Source organism: Bison bison, unplaced genomic scaffold (genome assembly GCF_000754665.1).
Source record: "Bison bison bison isolate TAMUID 2011002044 unplaced genomic scaffold, Bison_UMD1.0 scf7180017864180, whole genome shotgun sequence".
NCBI classification, from domain to species: domain Eukaryota; kingdom Metazoa; phylum Chordata; class Mammalia; order Artiodactyla; family Bovidae; genus Bison; species Bison bison.
The window spans coordinates 9,860,783-9,878,801 of NW_011494752.1; the positions used below are offsets into that span (position 1 = coordinate 9,860,783).

At 46.6% G+C, this 18,019-nt stretch overlaps 1 protein-coding gene across 14 annotated transcripts in view; it reads right to left on the bottom strand.

Moving 5' to 3' along the window:
* The window catches only part of NCOR1 (nuclear receptor corepressor 1), a 115,126-nt gene that overhangs the window by 1,074 nt on the left and 96,033 nt on the right, over nt 1-18,019 (bottom strand). For 12 of the 14 annotated variants that reach the window (XM_010842960.1, XM_010842947.1, XM_010842949.1 and 9 more), the window contains 11 exons: nt 17,786-17,893; nt 16,041-16,206; nt 15,377-15,864; nt 12,952-13,080; nt 12,311-12,468; nt 11,922-12,145; nt 9,799-9,945; nt 8,397-8,539; nt 5,572-5,625; nt 4,681-4,902; nt 1,105-1,284 (listed from right to left, as the gene is read on the bottom strand). In XM_010842960.1, coding sequence (XP_010841262.1) covers nt 1,105-1,284; nt 4,681-4,902; nt 5,572-5,625; nt 8,397-8,539; nt 9,799-9,945; nt 11,922-12,145; nt 12,311-12,468; nt 12,952-13,080; nt 15,377-15,864; nt 16,041-16,206; nt 17,786-17,893 — 2,019 coding nt within the window. The remainder of the gene's footprint in view (nt 1-1,104; nt 1,285-4,680; nt 4,903-5,571; nt 5,626-8,396; nt 8,540-9,798; nt 9,946-11,921; nt 12,146-12,310; nt 12,469-12,951; nt 13,081-15,376; nt 15,865-16,040; nt 16,207-17,785; nt 17,894-18,019) is intronic. The other 2 variants (XM_010842954.1, XM_010842956.1) reach the window with 2 other exon arrangements.

The window sequence follows — 18,019 nt, forward strand, 5'->3', positions numbered from 1 at the left end:
AATTTGAATTGTGCCCTCCTTTAACTAGATTTTTTCATTGCTCTGTTTGTGGAGTTAATTCCTCTGAAAAGCACAGATGAAACTCTAAAATCCACAGCAACTATCCCAGTTTTACTTTAAAAAATTGTTCAAGATGACCGTTATAGTGGAAGTGTTCATTACTCAGTCATGTCCGACTCTTTGTGACCCCATGGACTATAGCCCACTAGTCTCTGTCCATGGTATTCTCCAGGCAAGAATACTGGTGTAGGTAACCATTCTCTTCTCCAAGGGACATTCCCGACCCAGAGATCGGAAAACCTGAGTTTCCTGCATTGTAGGCGGGTTCTTCACAGTCTGAGCTACCGGGGAAGCCCACCATTATTATCATGGGTTATTCGTAATTTTTAAAAGGTTACAAAATGGGGACTTGCCTGGTGGACCAGTGGTTTAAGAACCTGCTTCCAATGCAGGGGATTCAGGTTTGATCCCTGGTCAGGGAGCAAAGATGCCATAGGTCAACCAAGTATGTGCAGCCCAACTGCTGAGAGCAGGCAACAGCTAGACAGGCTGCTATACCGCAATAGGAAGCCCTGCACTGCAGCAATGAGAGGAGTCCAAGCACCACAACCAGGACCCAGTGCAGCCAAAGAGAAACAAAGCTTGTAAGTAGTCATAAAAGGGCAAACGTTAAAAATATCCTAGAGTTTTGTTTTTGTCTGTAAAGACAGCCTACAGAGGGGTGCCAGCTTTCTTCCGTGTTTGGCTTCAGTTCCCATTAGCTCCTAAGAACTTTCTCCGAGGACATCTGTGCAGAAGGTGTGGGAGAGCTGAAGCCACAGGCCCCAGCCACGCACCTGCGTCAGGTGCCGCTGCCGGCTCTCCACAGGTGCAAGGGGCCTGAGGGCAGCTGTGCTCACAGCTCTTCTCTGCTGGTAATCAAATTTGCATTCTTAAAATTTTTTAGATTGTGTAAATTCAGTTTCTGTTAAGAACAGTGGAACCCTTTAACCATACCATAATGGAAAGCATTTTCCTAACAGAGCATCTGATTTTAGGAGCATCACTAACCAAGGCCCTGACGTCAGCTGCATGCAGACCTGCACTCTGGCAGCAGCCCCTCACCTGTCGAGGAAGGTCTGTCCTCCCAGGCCCAGCCCGGCGTTTGCCTGTGGTAGTCCCCTTCTGAGTGCACAGAGGAGACCGATGAGGGCCGCTCCGCTCCCAGGTAGCCCTGCCCCGGGACAGGTGATTTCGATTTCCTGCTGTTAGCCTTGCCGAGCAGCTTTGGTTTACAAACTCCTCCTGAAAGTAGAATAAACTGTCATTAATGACACATAGTAGTCACAGTCACAAACTGAAAGTGCACCCCAGTGCTGCTGATCATCTGCTGCAAGAGAAAGCAGGGTGGGAGCATGAAGAATCCAGACCCTGGTAACATAGGAGAAAGAGCCAGAACTCACTCGCAGCAACTAAATTCAAAGGGGCAATGTCCGTCCTCATGCCATAAACTCAGAAACAGGTAACCAAGAAACTAACATTTCTGAAACATCATTTCTTTCTTGGCCTTAGAGCACAAAACTGCTAAGAAAATGAAAACTGTTTGACAAAAATCTTAAATCCTCACTATCTCTGCCCTCATCAATCTACAGAAGAGTGAAGAGAGGAAGGAGAAAATCTGCACAAGAGAAGCCCCTTCAAGCTGTTGGACATCAGCTGGGCTGGGCAAGTCAAGGAAGCCCTTTCTGCTTCTCCAGGCTGTTTAGTTGGTTTGCAGGCCTGGGAAGCCCCAACTGGGCGCTCACACAGAACATTAAAAGGATCTCAGAAGAGATCAGAGCCCAGGTCAGCAGCCCCAGCAGCATGGTTTCACCCTGCCCCCAATCCTTGGGGTACAGAAAAAAGGGAGAAAAAGCATTTTCTACCACTCTGTCTGGAGAGAGAAGAAATGCAAGTCCTTGGTGATAAAGAGGACGATATAACACAACAGAAAATGGGGGTTGGGTGTACTTCAAACACTGGGGAACACTTGACAATACATGATGGCCATTTACAAAAGAAGCTCAAAGAAGAGATCACCAAAATGAATGAGGCTTATGAAAAGGCTTATTAGGAAGTCAAGCCATGAAGGACAAGGCGACACTGGTGCAAAGGAAAAATTTGAGAGTGAAAGCAACAGATAAAGGATCAAGATGATTAAAACAATGAGAAGGTAACAGAGTACAAAGACTATCCAGCAAAAAGGCAACTTTCTCAAATGGGAGAAAATAACTAAGGAACATGTGATAGAATTTTTTCCCCTGTACACAGAAACTGGGAAGGTACACATACCCTCTGATGATCAGGGAATTGACACAGGCTGAAGAACACTAACACACTGATGGTACTTACTGAAGTTGAGGAAAAAAGGATTCTTTGGGCAGATAAAATGTCATCACTAAAAAAAAGGGGAGGTGGTGGCGGAATCTAGTCTTACTTCTTACACAACAATGAACACCAGAAGAAATACAACCATGTTTACAGGAGGTTTTGAGAAAAGTATGTGTCTTAATAGTAGGTTGGTGCAAACGTAATTGCAGCTTCAGACCGTGAATTTTAAATCATTATAACTAAGCTCAAACAGATCTTTATTAATTAAAATAGGAATCCTTACAATCAACACATTTTTGCCATTGAGAAGTAAGTTTATTTCTGTAGCGTAAAAATCTGTACTTTGTGATTCAATGAACTCTTGGAAAGCATTTTCTGCATCTTGCTGGTTGTGGAAGCCTTTTCCCTGCAAAAAGTTATCAGGATGCTTGAAGAAGTGGTAGTCAGTGGGCGAGAGGTCGGGCAAATATGCAGATGAGACAAAACTTCATAGCCCAATTCGCACGTCACAGAACCAAAGCTTCAGAAGCTGAACAGGCTCTGTTTACCACTGCCAGTTGCAGGTGCTGCAGTTTTCGGTGCATCTCATCGATTTTCTGAGCGTACTTCTCAAATGTAATGGTTTCACCGGAACTCAAAGCTGTAGTGGATAAGACGGACAGCAGACCATCAGTGACCAGGACCTTTTTTTGGGTGCAAGTTTGGCTTTGGGAAGTGCTTTTGGAGCTGCTTCTTCCAACCACTTAGCTGGTTGTTACTGGCTGTCATATAAAACCCACTTTTCATGTCACAATCCAAGAAATGGTTCATTGTTGTATCGAATAAGAGAAGACAACACTTTAAAACAATTTTTTTGCAGCTCCTATGGCACCCACTTATCCAGCATTTTCACTTTTCTAATTTGCTTCAAATAGATGTAGAATGGTCAACACTGAGTTCTTTGGCAACTCCTTGTGTGCTTGTGAGAGGATTAGCTTTGATGATGGCTCTCACTTGGTTGTTGTCAACTTGGAGTGGCTGGCCACGATGTTCTTTATCTTGAAGGCTCTCATCTCCTTTGCAAAACTTCTTGAACCACCACTTATACTGTATATTCATTAGCAGTTCCTGGGCCAAATTCATTGTTGTGAGTTGTCTCCACTGCTTTATGACCCATTTTGAACTCGAATAAGAAAATCGCTTGAATTTGCTTTTTGTCTAACACCATTTCCATAGTCTAAAATAAACAGCAAGTAACAAGTCATTAGCAAAAAAACATAAGTGTGCATTAAAATGATGTACAACGTAACCACATTTAAGAAAGTACTCCAATATAGAACAGCAAATTTCAGCCATACAAAAACTAATTACTTTTGCACCAACCTAGTATTGTAATACCTGCCAAACCGTTAAACAAAGGCAGCCAAGACGACCTTCTCGAGCAGGAAGGACCTCAGGACACAGCCTTTTTGAAAAAACAGGATATGAAACCTCACCACCAAGAAATGCCATGATAAAAAGACTACACAACAAGGAGAACTCTGTAAATCACCAATATTATAACTTAAAACACACACACACATACACACACACATTTAAATCAATAAAACTTGAAGGTTAGAGCAGAAATTAGAAGACAAGTGCCTCATCTTTGAGCAGGAAGTGAATTTATATTGTCCTAATGTTAACATATATAGGGAAAAACAAAACCACTCATCTCTTTAATCATTTTCTTATCCTTAGTGAAATCTTTTGTGTGACCATAACAGTGTGACCGTAACAGGAGAACAAACCTGAAATGTTGCTGACCTTCAGTTTATTTTTAAGGCATAAGAGAGATTCTCAACAGATTAAGAAAAAAGGTTATATATTAACATAAAGCAGAGTCATCGTTTTTTGTGTGCTTGTAACAGGATGTGTAATGACCTCATTCCAATAAGCTACCCTTTTTAACATTAGCTTTCTATACAATGTGATCGGAAGGATTTTTTTCCCCTTACTTTTTTCTGCAGCTTAAAATTCTTTTATATGGGGCCTGTCACTTTTATTACAATAGCAAGTCACTTTGATTCAAAAGCAAAATATGCAATTGCATCAGTATTACAATTACAATGTATGCACACAGGTAAGGACTAGATGAAAACAAAAACACTGATACACTGGAGGGTGACATTCTGGGTAGAAATTTTCATCCTTAATTTTATGTCACTTACAACATGTCTGAAGAAGTTGAAAAAACACTGAGCTGACTGAGCACATAAATGAAATCTCTTCATGACCCATAAGAACCTGAGGTATGGACTGGCTTTTTCTTGGGAGACATGGGGAAGAGCACAAAAATGAGCCCCTTACCTGAGTGAGGTGATGGGTCCCCTTCCTCCCTCCGGGTCTCGCCGCTGGTCACCACTGAGGTGCTGGCGCCCCCAGGCCCCACTGCCACCGGCTGGGGTATGACCACCCCGTGATCCTCCACTTTGTCGTCAAAGCTCCCCATGAGCGCCTTCCGGATGATATCCTCCAGCCCGAGGTTACTGGCAGGGTCAGCAAAGGAGTGGCCTCTGGAGCTCACGGAGCCTGCAGGAGACGGCACAGCACCTGCCTGACTCTGAGGGAGGACGGGAGCAGGAACCGCCCAGGACACACGGCCCGGCAGTGTTGACAGCACAGCCCCACAGAGGCGGCTAATCCCCTGAGAGCATGCGCTTTCCTGTGTTAAATCAGGTACCTGGTTGGTGTGAAAGTTGCTTGACGGTTTTCTTCTCTACATTTTAGCTCTATAGTTTTGATTCTCTGTTCATTTATGTTTTCAACAAGTACTTGCTGCTGCTAAGTCACTTCAGTCGTGTCCGACTCTGTGCGACCCCATAGATGGCAGCCCACCAGGCTCCCCCGTCCCTGGGATTCTCCAGGCAAGAACACTGGCGTGGGTTGCCACTTCCTTCTCCAATGCATGAAAGTGAAAAGTGAAAGTGAAGTCGCTCGGTCGGGTCTGACTCTTAGCGACCCCGTGGACTGCAGCCTACCAGGCTCCTCCATCCGTGGGATTTTCCAGGCAAGGGTACTGGAGTGGGGTGCCATCGCCTTCTCCACAACAAGTACTTACTGACCCTCAATTCACTTTTTACTGTGACTGCCTCCGTGTCCCCCCCCCCCCCCCGAATAAATGATGTTCCTGGCATGCAGCCATTACGCAATGCCTATTTGCTGGACTGACTGCTACTGTATGAGTTTTCTGAATCTTACCTGAGGTGGTGACTGCTGGCAGATTAAAGATCTCAGTTCCTGGCTGAGCAGCTGCTGTATTTAAAACAAACATTCAAGTTAATTAACTGAGATGTGATGATCACGTACATGGAAAAAGAGAAAGTCTCCAAAAAAATTCTACGGTAAATTAACCTTATTTTCCATGATCAACTTTATTTTCTACCCATTAAGTGAAGGTAAAGAGAAATAATTACTTTTTTAAGGAAATCAGAACAGGAGTAATACAGCCCAGGAAGGAAAGGACCTTTTGCAGAGCTAGAGAAACACACATAGGAAAAAGCTGGCCTCAGGACAGGAACCCAAGCTTCCAGGGAAGAGTCCCTGCCAACAGCCAGGTGTGAGATTAGATCCTGGGGAGAATGCCCCCGTGAAAGGAACGAACATGACCATGTGTCTCTGCTGCAGTTGCCAGGGTGAGGCAGAGATCCTGCCTGTCGGTTCTGTTCATTTCTGCTAACTGTGCAGTCTGTCATTTGCTCAATTTGAATGACAGCAGCTTGGACAACCTGGGAACTACTTGTAAAGCACTGTGCCCAAAATGGAAGAAGTTTGGGAACAGAAACCGTGTTTCTATCATGCCTTCCAACTCAAGGTTGAGAACTTGAAAGAAAAAAAATCCAGGAAGTAAGTTAGTAGCCAGACAAACAAGTGTCCCAGAGAAGAGCGGCCCTGCACCAGGGAGAAGGCCTGTCCACGCAGATTGGGGTGAGGGGGCCTGGATGCTGACTCCTGGGACAGGGAGACAGGGGGGTGGGGAGGAGGCGCCTGACTTATGGATCAGCGAACAGTAAACCGACTGATCCTGAAATAGCACAAGGGGGTAAGGAGGGCCTTGTAGTTCTCGTAGAAACCTGGAGTACAGGACTTATTCATTTCACAAATACATACCATTATTTGTGAAATGATACAAGCCATTACAAGCCATACAAATACAAGCCATTATTTGGCTGAATAATAAAATCATGTTCTTATTGGTCAAAAATGGTCAGGTGAAGACAATTTCATGTTGTTCAACCAACAATAACATACTGGACTTAAATACACCCTGTGGGGTTCAGGTTAGGAGGTACTTCCTGAGGCCCTCAGAGCAGAAATCATCTGGGAGCTGAGTGAAATGCCTTCCCAGATCCCCGCATTGCTCAGGACCGACAGGAGTGTAAGACAGGCTTACTAGAGGACATGATCGTTCCTCAGAGGTGGGGAAAGGCAGTTCTATAGTGCTGGAGGCAAACCAACATCTCAGAGGCCTGCTGAGCAAGACCGGGCTTCTGAGGAGACACAAAAATCAACCAAAGAAGCAGAGGAAGAAACTGGAAACAGCAGTATTGAAAACCAAGGGAACAGGGCATTTCTGGAAGGGGTAAGTTGTTCACTAGTGTTAACAACAGCAGGGAGGAAAGAGTCGCTAAGTTTAGAGCGTGAAGGCTTCTGCAGAGTAAAAGCACTGATGTCCTCAGTGGGAACCCTGAGCTGAAGCAAAGCCATCTCGGTTGCCGAGGGCTTGGACTTCTCGAATCTAGTAATTAAGAGCTGGGATAACTACACAAACAACATGTGACACTAGGCTCATCCTTTCTCCTCTGGGACTTTCAATCTTTGTTAATCACCATGTCACAGATCCAAACATAACTCCACCTGGCAGTTTCTAGTTGGCAGGGTTTACTGATGGTAGAAACCCTGGGTTCTGCAGGGCTTCCCCAGAGCCTTGGATCGCTGGATACATGTAAAGAGAAGGGGACGAGGGAACCTGGTTGATGGCGTGAGTGTGAAAACAGTAGGCAAGGAAGGTTCCAGCCCAGCTGTTCAGAATTCTGTCCTTGTGGGCATTTATGGGCAGCCCTGGTGAGGGTGTTGCGTGCAGAACTACTGGAGGCATGGACTCTGGAGCTGGCATCCATGAGTCTGAACCACAGCCCCATCACCTCAAGAGTCACTAAACCCAAGCCTCAGTGTCCTCATTTACAAAGTGGAGATGATGCCAACATGTGGCATGGAGAGTGTTGTGAAGGTGACAGGAGATAATACACATTCACGCTGACAACAGGGCCTAGAGCAGGCAGTGGTGCCCAGACCATCTGCTGCCGCTGCCTTGAGGCCGGCACCATCCTCAGTTGTGGGAGGTGCGCTTTGAAGGTAATCCACAAAGACTGGTAGAGCAGAGAAAGGCGCAAACAAGTACACACATCGACACAGGACAGCAGGGAGAGGTATGGGCCGTGGGCAGCTCGTCGCAGGAGGCTGGTATTGGTACCAACACTAAGTCACTGGAACTGAACACAGGTCATGGAAACACCCAGTGTGGTCCCAGACCCTCTTAAGATGATGAATTGGGATGGGTCCTACCACAGTACTCAGAACCGACTGAAAGGCTAACTGAATGAAAGGTTTTTAGTGACCAGCACCTGGGATGGTAGGAATGCTTAGAGCTGGCTGCCTGCGCACATCCACATTGGAAAGACAACTACAGGAGCACGACCTTGTCTGCAGACAGCTGGATGGTCTACCCAAATGAGGGGTAGACCAGGGGGTAAACACTGGAGAGCCAATCCAGCCCCATGTAAGACACACACTTCTGAGACCCACACTTGTTCGAAGAGAAAATGGGTAGCTGCACACGTGCTGGGTGGGGCTCCCTCACAGAAAGCCCCCAGGCAGAGCCAATGGAGGCCTGTGGAGGAGTTCATATCACATGTGGTTGGACCGGCCTGCCAGAGCCTCATACTCAAGGGTTACGTGAGAGGCAACATGGAGCTATCATTATTTATGCACATTTTATGGGAGTTCATGAAAGAAATCCCACTTACCCATATCAGAGTCACCTCCACCAGAGGAGTTCAACTTACGAAAAATCTCTTGCTTCTTTGACTTCACCATGGGGGATGTGCTCTCGAGCTTGGTAAAGAATGAAGGCAGGTAGCTTATGCTGCCTGGTGAGCGGGAGTCATTCCTGCTGGGAACAGTCATGTGTTACCACCACACACTCCTACTCCCCTCCCTGTCCCACCCCTACCCCCAACTCCCCCACCCCTGACGAGTGCCAGGCCCAAGGCCCTCTCTGTCTGAGCACTGACATATCTGGGGCCAAGAGGATGTCAGAAAAGGAGCCCTGGAGTGGAGACGGTCTAGAACCAAGAGAGCAAACAGGTGGTAACAGGAGCCCTCAAAACAGCTTGGCATGCTCCTGTCTTCTCTGCAGCACAGACCCTGGTGTACTGAGGGTGACCACATAATCTGGGGACCGTTTAACCAGCAACATTACTTTGAAGTAACAGTAAGACTGTAACTACTAGCATACCTGCCTATAGAATAGCAAGCACTCACACCTAAGCGGTAGACAATTAGACCTAACAGCACAGCGACAATGCAGAAATAAAACTGCGTATTTGTTAGAATCTCTCCAGGCCTGCATGAGTGGAGTATCATGTAAAGGCTTTCACATTTCATCTGCAGCTTCCTATGCTAACACATTTAAAAACACAAGTCTCCTCAACTAGCTCAGGGCTACCCAGGAGCCAACTAGTGCCAGAGACGGTAACAGAGAACACATGAAAGGTGCTGATAAACTAATTGGGTCCATCACTCGAACATGACAAAGAAGGTAACAGAAAAATGACTTAAGATGTTGTCTCTGTCCTCAAAAACTCACAAGCTTAGGGGAAAACACGTAAACATATAACTGAAGTTACCATCACTCCCTTTCCAAAACAGGATTTCTTCCTCATTTCACTGAAAGGTACCAACACCTATTTGGGTGCCTGTGAATTGTATAGGGGCCAAACTAAAAGCGTCTAAACCCAATAGAATAAATATCTACTAATTCACAGGGTGGGGGTAAGGGTTAGAAACTGGTGAGAAAACAGCAAGCAGTGCTCACTGCAACCTTCTACACACTGCACATGACACCAGGTGCCTGGCGGGCACTTGAGGTTCTCAATGTCCACACAGACAAAAAGGTTTTAAAAAAGATCCAGAAGGAATTAATTTCAAGGAGAATAATGAACAATTATTTTCTATCATCTACTTAAATATTAGAATTTCTTCAGTAAAATCCACTAGCATTTGATCACTAGGAAAACAAAGTGATTCTCCTGACATGTGATCGAGAGAGAAAAAAGTGCACTGACTTCAGGAAAACGGAAGGCACCAAGTGCGAGCATGCACATGCGTGCACGCGCACGCATAGCCACGCGGCCTACCCCTACGCACCTCTGCTCCGCGGGCTCGGCTCCACGCTGGGCCAGCAGCAGCACACTGTCCTGCTTCTCATGCACAACAGGAGCCTGAGGCGGGGAGATGGGCTCATAGGGCTCTGAAGAGATGTGACTCCTCTCTGGGGACTTTCCGGGCCTGATGCTGCAACATATGAAATGTGAGACTGTCTTCTCAGGGCTCACCTTGGCTCACCCTACACACACACAGACACTGGTTAGCTGGTTACTTCAGTCATTTCAGAGAACAAAAGTTGACACTGAATATTAGAAAAAAGTCACCTCAAATACTGTGAACTATTAATAAATCCCACTTATCACAACTAAAGATCCCGAGTGCCACAATTAAAACCCAGCACAGCCAAATATTTTTTTTAAAAAAATGAATAAAAGCCATCAGTGACCTTTAACATTATGCTTTCAATACCATTATAGGTTAGTATCGTTTGTCATTTCTTTTCCCAATCTACCCCATCCAATTAGAGGTGGCCATTTTTTACCATTTCTTTTAGCTCTTTGATTATTTAGATGATTTAGAGGTAACTACCAATCTTAGGCTTCCCTTGGGGCTCAGCTGGTAAAGAATCCGCCTGCAATGTGGGATCGAGACCTGGGTTCAATCCCTGGATTGGGAAGATGCCCTGGAGAAGGGAAAGGCTACCCACATTCCAGTATTCTGGCCTAGAGAATTCCATGGACTGTATATAGTCTGTGAGGTTGCAAAGAGTTGGACATGACTGAGTGACTTTCACACTTTACCAATGGTATATACCTTTCTTGGTGTATCAAAACTTGAAACAGTAGCTATCAGTCTTACCACAAAAGATGAAGGACTTGACTATCTTCTCTCTATTGATTTTAATCTTTAGCTTGTCTACTTTATATAGCCTGCTCAGCCATTTTTATATGATTTACAGCATTTACATTGTTCCAGAACTCTAGAGCAACTCCTCTGTGTTTTGCTCATAAGTTGAAAAATCAGTTAATGGTATTTTATAACAGTACGGATTATATAAATATTTTAAATTATAAAACCAGGTAATCTGAAAGAAATGTAACATTCCTCATTCAAAAGCAAGGTACGATGATGTGGAAATTACAAGTGAAAAAATCAAAATGATTTGTTTCTCATAAATGGCTATCAACTGTTCAAAATCTACATAGCACTTTGTATGAAGAATGTATCATGAATGACATAACTTTCTGTTCTTCTTTGATAACTGAGGCTCTTTTTTGTTAAAAGAGAATGCTTTCATCATGTCCTTAAGATCATCCAGCTGCTTGAGATGTCTTATGTCATTTGCAATTTACTTCAGAACACTCCAGTCTGAGGTGGGGATAATGAAACTCATGGGGCCTGTACTGGGTGCTGGCATGTTACACTTTCTCTACTTCTATATGTTCAAAAAAATCCCACAATAAAGTTTTTTCCCAAAGGAGTATCGTTCATCTTATTAAATACACTGTTCTTACTCCTTTATGTTCTCTGCTAACTTAGGGGTTGGCAGGCAGGCTGGAGAACCAGGCCTGCTACAAAATCAACTGCTGCTTCCCACTGCCCTGGTCCATCCACCTGCCATGTGTCTCCAGATATTTGCAGAGTCTTTGACCTGCTGAACCCCAGACTCGTTCTCAGCATCTTTATGAACTTGACAAATCTGTGCTGCTTGCTCTCCATCAACTAACATGAGCACCAACATGCAGTCCACTACATTCAACTTCCAAGTGCAGAGCACTGGCGAGAACACTGGAGAGAGCCCTGTACTGAGCAGCCTCACATTATTCAACGCCAGCTTCCTAAACATCTGAACACACTGTGATTCTGAAGACCCAGGCCGTGTCCCAACATTACCACCCAACCATCCATGCCACAGCACTGTCTGCAAACCCACAGAGGACAGCAATCAACTTGTGGACACATAATAAAAACATATAGGACCAACTGCCCAGACAGTAGACATTCCAAGAATAATACACAAAGGAAAAACTATCATTTACACTTTCCAGGGAATTAAGGTAAAGAAACTTTACCTTAAGGTAAGAAATGAATCCCCTAACGTGAAGGTAGAGTACGACTGTTTCACTGCTGGGGAACCTACGTGTGGCCAAGGGAGACCATACCTGGCCCTGGATTTGTCCACTAGAGTTTCTGGAGAGACTCTTGAGCCTGGTCTCTGATGGTGAGCAGATTGAGACTGAGATTCTGGGCTGTAGCGGTTTGATGTTTTCGTTCTCACAGGTGTAGACACCAAGGCAGACGGTGAGCTCTGGAATGTAGAAGTGGAAGGCTGCTGGGGAGGCTGCGAGGAAACTTGATTTCTAGCAAAATCTTGTGTGATAATTTGCTGTGAATGAGAAAAAGAGGAACTGGTTAAATCCATTGAGCACTTGCCAAAAAAAGGTGTAACATAAAAAAATCTAGATATCTTTATTGTGATTCTATGTGAAACGTGCCCTGTGTGATTGTGTACAAAGACCCCACTAACTAGTAAGAGTAGTGAGAAACTCACGCAGATGTGGTCAGCAAGTGTGATGAGCCGGTGTGTCCGGGGCACTTGCCCCGCCCCCTCGGCTTGTGAGGGTGGGGGCGGCGGCTGCTGCGGGGACGGGGACTCCTGCTGCGGCCGGTAGTGATGCAGTGGTCCTTCGTACTGTCTGGGGGCTTCGTCTAACAGGGGACAGACAGACGTCTTACTGCAGGGAGGCCCACCTTTCACTCATGAGCAAAGATTAAACATAGCTCAGAGAAACACAGGAAGGGGAATTCATATCTTAATTTTGAAGAAAAAATATTTATTCACTGAGAGACATCAGAAGATTAGCATAGACTAAAATGTGAAAGCACAAGTGGGCAAACAAAATTAACATCAACTATTTTCAATATCATTAAAACATATTTAAAAAGTCATCAATGACTTAAAAATAGTATTCCATTGAAGTGAAGTCGCTCAGTCGTGTCCGACTCTTTGCGACCCCATGGACTTAGCCTGCCAGGCTCCTGTCCATGGGATTTTCCAGGCAATAGTACTGGAGTAGATTGCCATCTAGACTCATAGAAGATTACTCTAAAACAAAACTAACAAAATGAGCTATTTCTGAACACGCCCTGGACAGACAACAGGAAGCACATGTGAAGACACAGGAGACCCACTTTCTGCCTGGCTCGCCTTCACGACCTCCGGCTGGTAGGCCGTCAGCCTCTCCTGGGGCGGTGCGGGAGAGCTGGCGGGGCTTATCACCTCAATAGCATCGCCAGGTGTTTCATACCGGTGAGAAGATACTTGAAGAAAAGAAAAGAATCTATTTTAAAACTAATCTTATGTCAAGCTCAGAAGTCCCAAGCTCTTCAAATCTATTTGCATATTTTCAGTTTTTACTCGTCAGAAGTGCTCAATGGCACCTCAGGTTAATGAAAAAACAAACAAGGAGTTCAATGCATTGTGGCAAAGGTCAGTTAATCGCTTCCTCAGGCTCCTCATCTTGGCAAGGTACAGAGTTTCCTGAAAATCTGCAGGCTCTAAAACCTTGAGGTGAAGCAGATCAGAAACAGAGCTCGACCTTCTCCTGGGGGCTGAAAAAGAAAATCACCAGGAAATTCATCACAAGAGATTAAACCAACGAGAGGAGACCTCAACAGTACATACTTCCAAGTCACTTCCATCCCGGATAGTCTGCTCTTCTTCACCAGGACAACTTCAACGCTGTGGATTAACATCACGTAATAATTTTCTCAAATCACTGAGTGCTCCTGACAAAAATGACTCCCATTTTTAGCCCCATGTTACACCATGAACGTGAACAGAGGTGGCGGTGAATGTCTGCAGGGAGGAAGGGAGCACGCGCCGTCACAGCCGGGCCCTCCAAGAGACGGTGCCCTTGGGAACTGAGGGTCTAAGCAGTGGGGGTCCAGGCGCTTTCCTCAGTCCTGCCAGGGCCTCAGACTCAAAAACAGGGGAGCTGCTGGGGAGGGATGTGACCTCCTGCTCAGGACCCTTCTGACTCAAGAGTGCTGTGCGCACTTTTGGGTGCACTGAAGCATCTGAGGAAATGATCAGCGACCCAAAGAGTATGTGACCCTGGCTAGATCAGCAAGCGTGGTCAGGTCCTGGACACAGGGTAGAGGGTGGGAAGAACCCCACTACTAGTGCACCACCCACTGCTCCAATGGCAACTCTGCAGCCCTCTCCCGCCCCACCAGGCCATGGAAGCCGCAAGGACCTGGCTCTAGTATACTCAGGACAGAGACCTGGTAATGGGTGGAAATTAGCTTTGGAAACTAAAATATGTCACTATATGCAAACTAACTGGTACTACTTTGGGAAGGGCACCAATCACTGTTCACTGTTTGCGTGCTGCTCCCAAACTCTGCTCCCCAAGGCAGCACAGGCGGCAGGAGGCCTGGTGCTCCTGGGAGCTCAGTGCTCTTGATGTCTTGGGCGGGGGCCAGGAAGAGGGGGCTTGAGGAAGAACTGAAAGCCACGCTGGGTAATCGGGAGGACCCTGGGCGCTTCACACAAGGAATGGAGTCAGTGATGAAAATAAAACTATGCTCAGAGACATAAACCATCAGAAAAGCAGCCAGACTGCTTGCAGACATTCTGTGACGCAAAAAGGAAGTGATGTCAGGTAGTTAGCAAGTGTTCCACAAGCCCCAGGATGGTTACCACGCGTGTGCCAGTAACTTCCCGCCAGACGGCCCAGTCACACAACTAGAGACTGTCTCAATTCTCTGTAGGTACAGCACCGATTTTGCAGATTTCCACAGTCCAGGCTAACAGATATCTTTCATGGACACATAGGACTACCAAGCTTCTCTCCAGACCTCAGCCATGGGGCTATTTATTTATCCAAACAAGTCAGGATCAGGAGCAGACTAGCCAGAACCTTGTATTGCATGCCAGGCAGTGCACAGGACCCCACTGGTCACGGTCTCTGACTCTACTCGATTCACGAATGGAAATGAGAGGTTACTATGTGTAGTTACATTACTTCAATACTAAGGGATATGTGTTTAAATACTTGCCTTCAGAAATTCAATAGAGAATTTAGGATGTAGTTAAAAATACATTTAAAACAACTTTTCTAGCATTTTACTGTAGTCTGCTGAATTCTTACACTTGCTCAAAATCCAACTTATAAGAAATACCAATTACCAATAACCATAATTATCAATAAGGCGGTCTTTTAAAAATATCTATATCTTAGAAAAAGGTTACTAGTGGCTTTGGGGCACCACCCTAGACCCTGATGCATGCCTTAGGAGGGTCTCCTGAGGAATGAGGTCTCGAAGCGTGGAGCGTGTGACACACCCATTTGCAGAACCTGAAATGTGAGCGGCTCTACCTCTGTCTGCCTCCCTGTGACTTCATCCCCAGAAAGGCCAAGTTCCTCAAGGAAACACGTGACAGTGCACTTAAGATGCTCAGATACTTAAAGGCGTAACAGCAGGAGAGACTTTCGTGCACCACTAACCCACACCACCTCTCCATGACATTCACACCGTGTGCTTCGCTTCCCCTGGAGTCAGGTGACTCCATGTGTGGCCCCGTGGGGCGGGCTCGGGCCGAGATACATACAGCTACTGGAAGAGTCTGAGCTCTGGGAGCCACGGTCCCTGCTGTCCTTGTCCGAGGCAATCTGCCGGGTGATGATCACGTCTATGAAGTTAGCTGCGGTAATGGTGGTCTTCCCTCGAGTCCTTAGCTCTTCCTCATATCTGGACTTGGGAGGAGGCCCTTTCTCTTTCCCAGCCTCAGAGTAAATTACTGCAGAGTGAGGCTGGGGCTTGCCACTCGGCAGGGCTGAAGAGGTGTACAGACACTGACCGGCTCTCTTCTCCGCCTCCAGGCTTTTCTGCTCTAGCTGCTGCTCACTGACTGCTGCCCTGCTCCTCACATTCTCTTCTAACCTGGTGGCGTCGTGCTTACTCTCTTTCGTTTTGGACACATCCATCTGGGGAGCAGATGCAGCAGCGTCCACAAGAGCAGCCAGGGCATCCGCAGCGGTGTTGTAACGGGAGGCTGGCAGGCCCTGGCTGATGGAAGGGCCCCCGGCAGGCAGTGGCCTGAAAAGAAAACCAAAGCACAAGTCTGTGATGGGGAGACTCTCCCAGTGTGTTGGGGTGTCAGGAGGACAGACTGCGGTGAGCACAGTGTGCAGTGCTACTGCAGTCACATGCTGATGAGCATGTGACACATGCAGCAGACAGCACGTCTGGTCCAAGTGCACTCGGAGGCTTACATGATCCGCAACTGCGCGCTAGGGTCCAGTGGGGTGATCACGCTGGTCCCGTTGGTTCCCTGGAAGACGCTGGGTCTCTGCTGCAGCAGGGTCTCCTGAGCTCTGACTGATGGGGATGGGGAGCGCACGTAGCCGTGGCTGCTGGGCCGGCCAGGCTGCTCCGAGCCTGCGGGGCAGAGGGATGCAGGGACGAGCCATCAGGAAGAGGCTGGATGGCAGCACAGAGGGTCGCTGACTTCCTCACATTCCCAAATAGAAGAAAGGAAAGCAGGTGGAGAAACTCACTACCCTGCTTTCTGGCCTTTCAAGAAATCAATGCTTTAAGAGTTTTCCAATAAAGATGCAATAAAACCACACTAGTAACTTGAAACAAAATGGTCAGCTACCACTTTACTCTCGTTCCCATTCCTGTGACAAGTCTCTATCTTGATTCCAAAGAGAAACAAAAAACCACCAATACCGGAGCACTAATACAAATCAGGAAGTTTGTCTCTGACTTTTCCTCAAACTCTGGTGTGTTTCTTATTTCCAAAATCAAGCCTGGAACAACTGTCTCTGAATCACAATGCAAATGATGAGCTTCTGCTGCAGCAGGGCCCAAGGCTGCCCGGCCCGCAGCTCCGTGGCTCCTCCACTTGACCATGGCTCCCACAGCAAAGCTCCTTCACTCGCAGGACCTCAAGTTCCTTTTCCTCACTCTCTCCTCCACCTCCTCGGGCTCTCAGACTCACTCTTTCTCACTTGAGCTGGCAGTTCTAGCAAACAGCCATATTTTTTTTTCAGAGCACATACCACTTAGCACAGCCATTCAGCGATTCCCTCCCGTCTGACCACGCAGCAGTTTATGTGAGCGTTCCCACAGGAGTGCATTCCTAGGACTGGATTATTGCTCATATTTTTATGTCTCTGAAAAGGTTATCCCTGTTTATACTACCACTGACAGTGTGTAAGAGGCAGTGTTTCCTCAAACACCACAATACTATCAAACTTTCAAATGTTTGATGGAGAAAAGTTATGTTTGATGGACTTAAAGCTGCATGTTATTCATCAGTGGGATCACAAGCATTTTTAAAACATAATTCCTACAGACATTATGTAGGATTTGTACCTGGCTTTCTTCAGTTAAGTCAATTTCTGCAGTTTCTATACAATCAACATACAATCAATATTATGGTGCTAGTTCATGATCCACTTCCCAGGTGGCTCAGTGGTCAAGAATCCACCAGCCAATGCAGGAGATGCAAGACACGCGGGTTCAATTCCTGGGTAGGAAAATCCCCTGAAGAAGGAAATGGCAACCCACTCCAGTATTCTTGCCTGGAGAACCCCAAGGATGGCAGGCTACAGTCCATGGGGACACAGAGAGCAGGACACAATTGAGTGATTAAACGACAAGAACAGCTCATGATTCATTAAAGCACCTCCTACAGTCAGACACTGAGGGATTTCTTTTACATTAATCAGACAACCTTCTAAGCACACTGCATCCTCCCTTTACACGCCAACCCAAATGCCACACCTATCTTCAAGAATCTTCTGTGAGCCTCTGCTGGATGGCTTCAGCTTTAATGAGCTCTGAGCCCAGCGTTTTCAGACCCAACTGGTATTGCTAAATCCAAATGCCACCGTCCCCATGACAACACCACTGCCTCCGCCCTGCCTGGCAGCTCAGCAGCCTACACACGCAAGGGCCCCACTGTCTGAGGGCATCCCACCCTGAGCACGAGGCTAGTGCCTCCACCCACCCGGCCGCAGGTAGAGGTCCGAGGAGGCCGTGGCAAGGCGCTCCCGCTCCTTTTCCCGCTCCCGCTCTCTCTCAGCACTGGCCGCGGCTGCAAGGTGTGTCGAGTGTCCTGGAAAACACACAAACCTGCAGCCTGAGGACAATAACACCAACCTGGCAAGTGCATCAAACAAGCTTTACCTTCTCAAGTGACTGAACATTTTTCAGAAAGCTCCAAATCTGAGCGGTAGGAAGT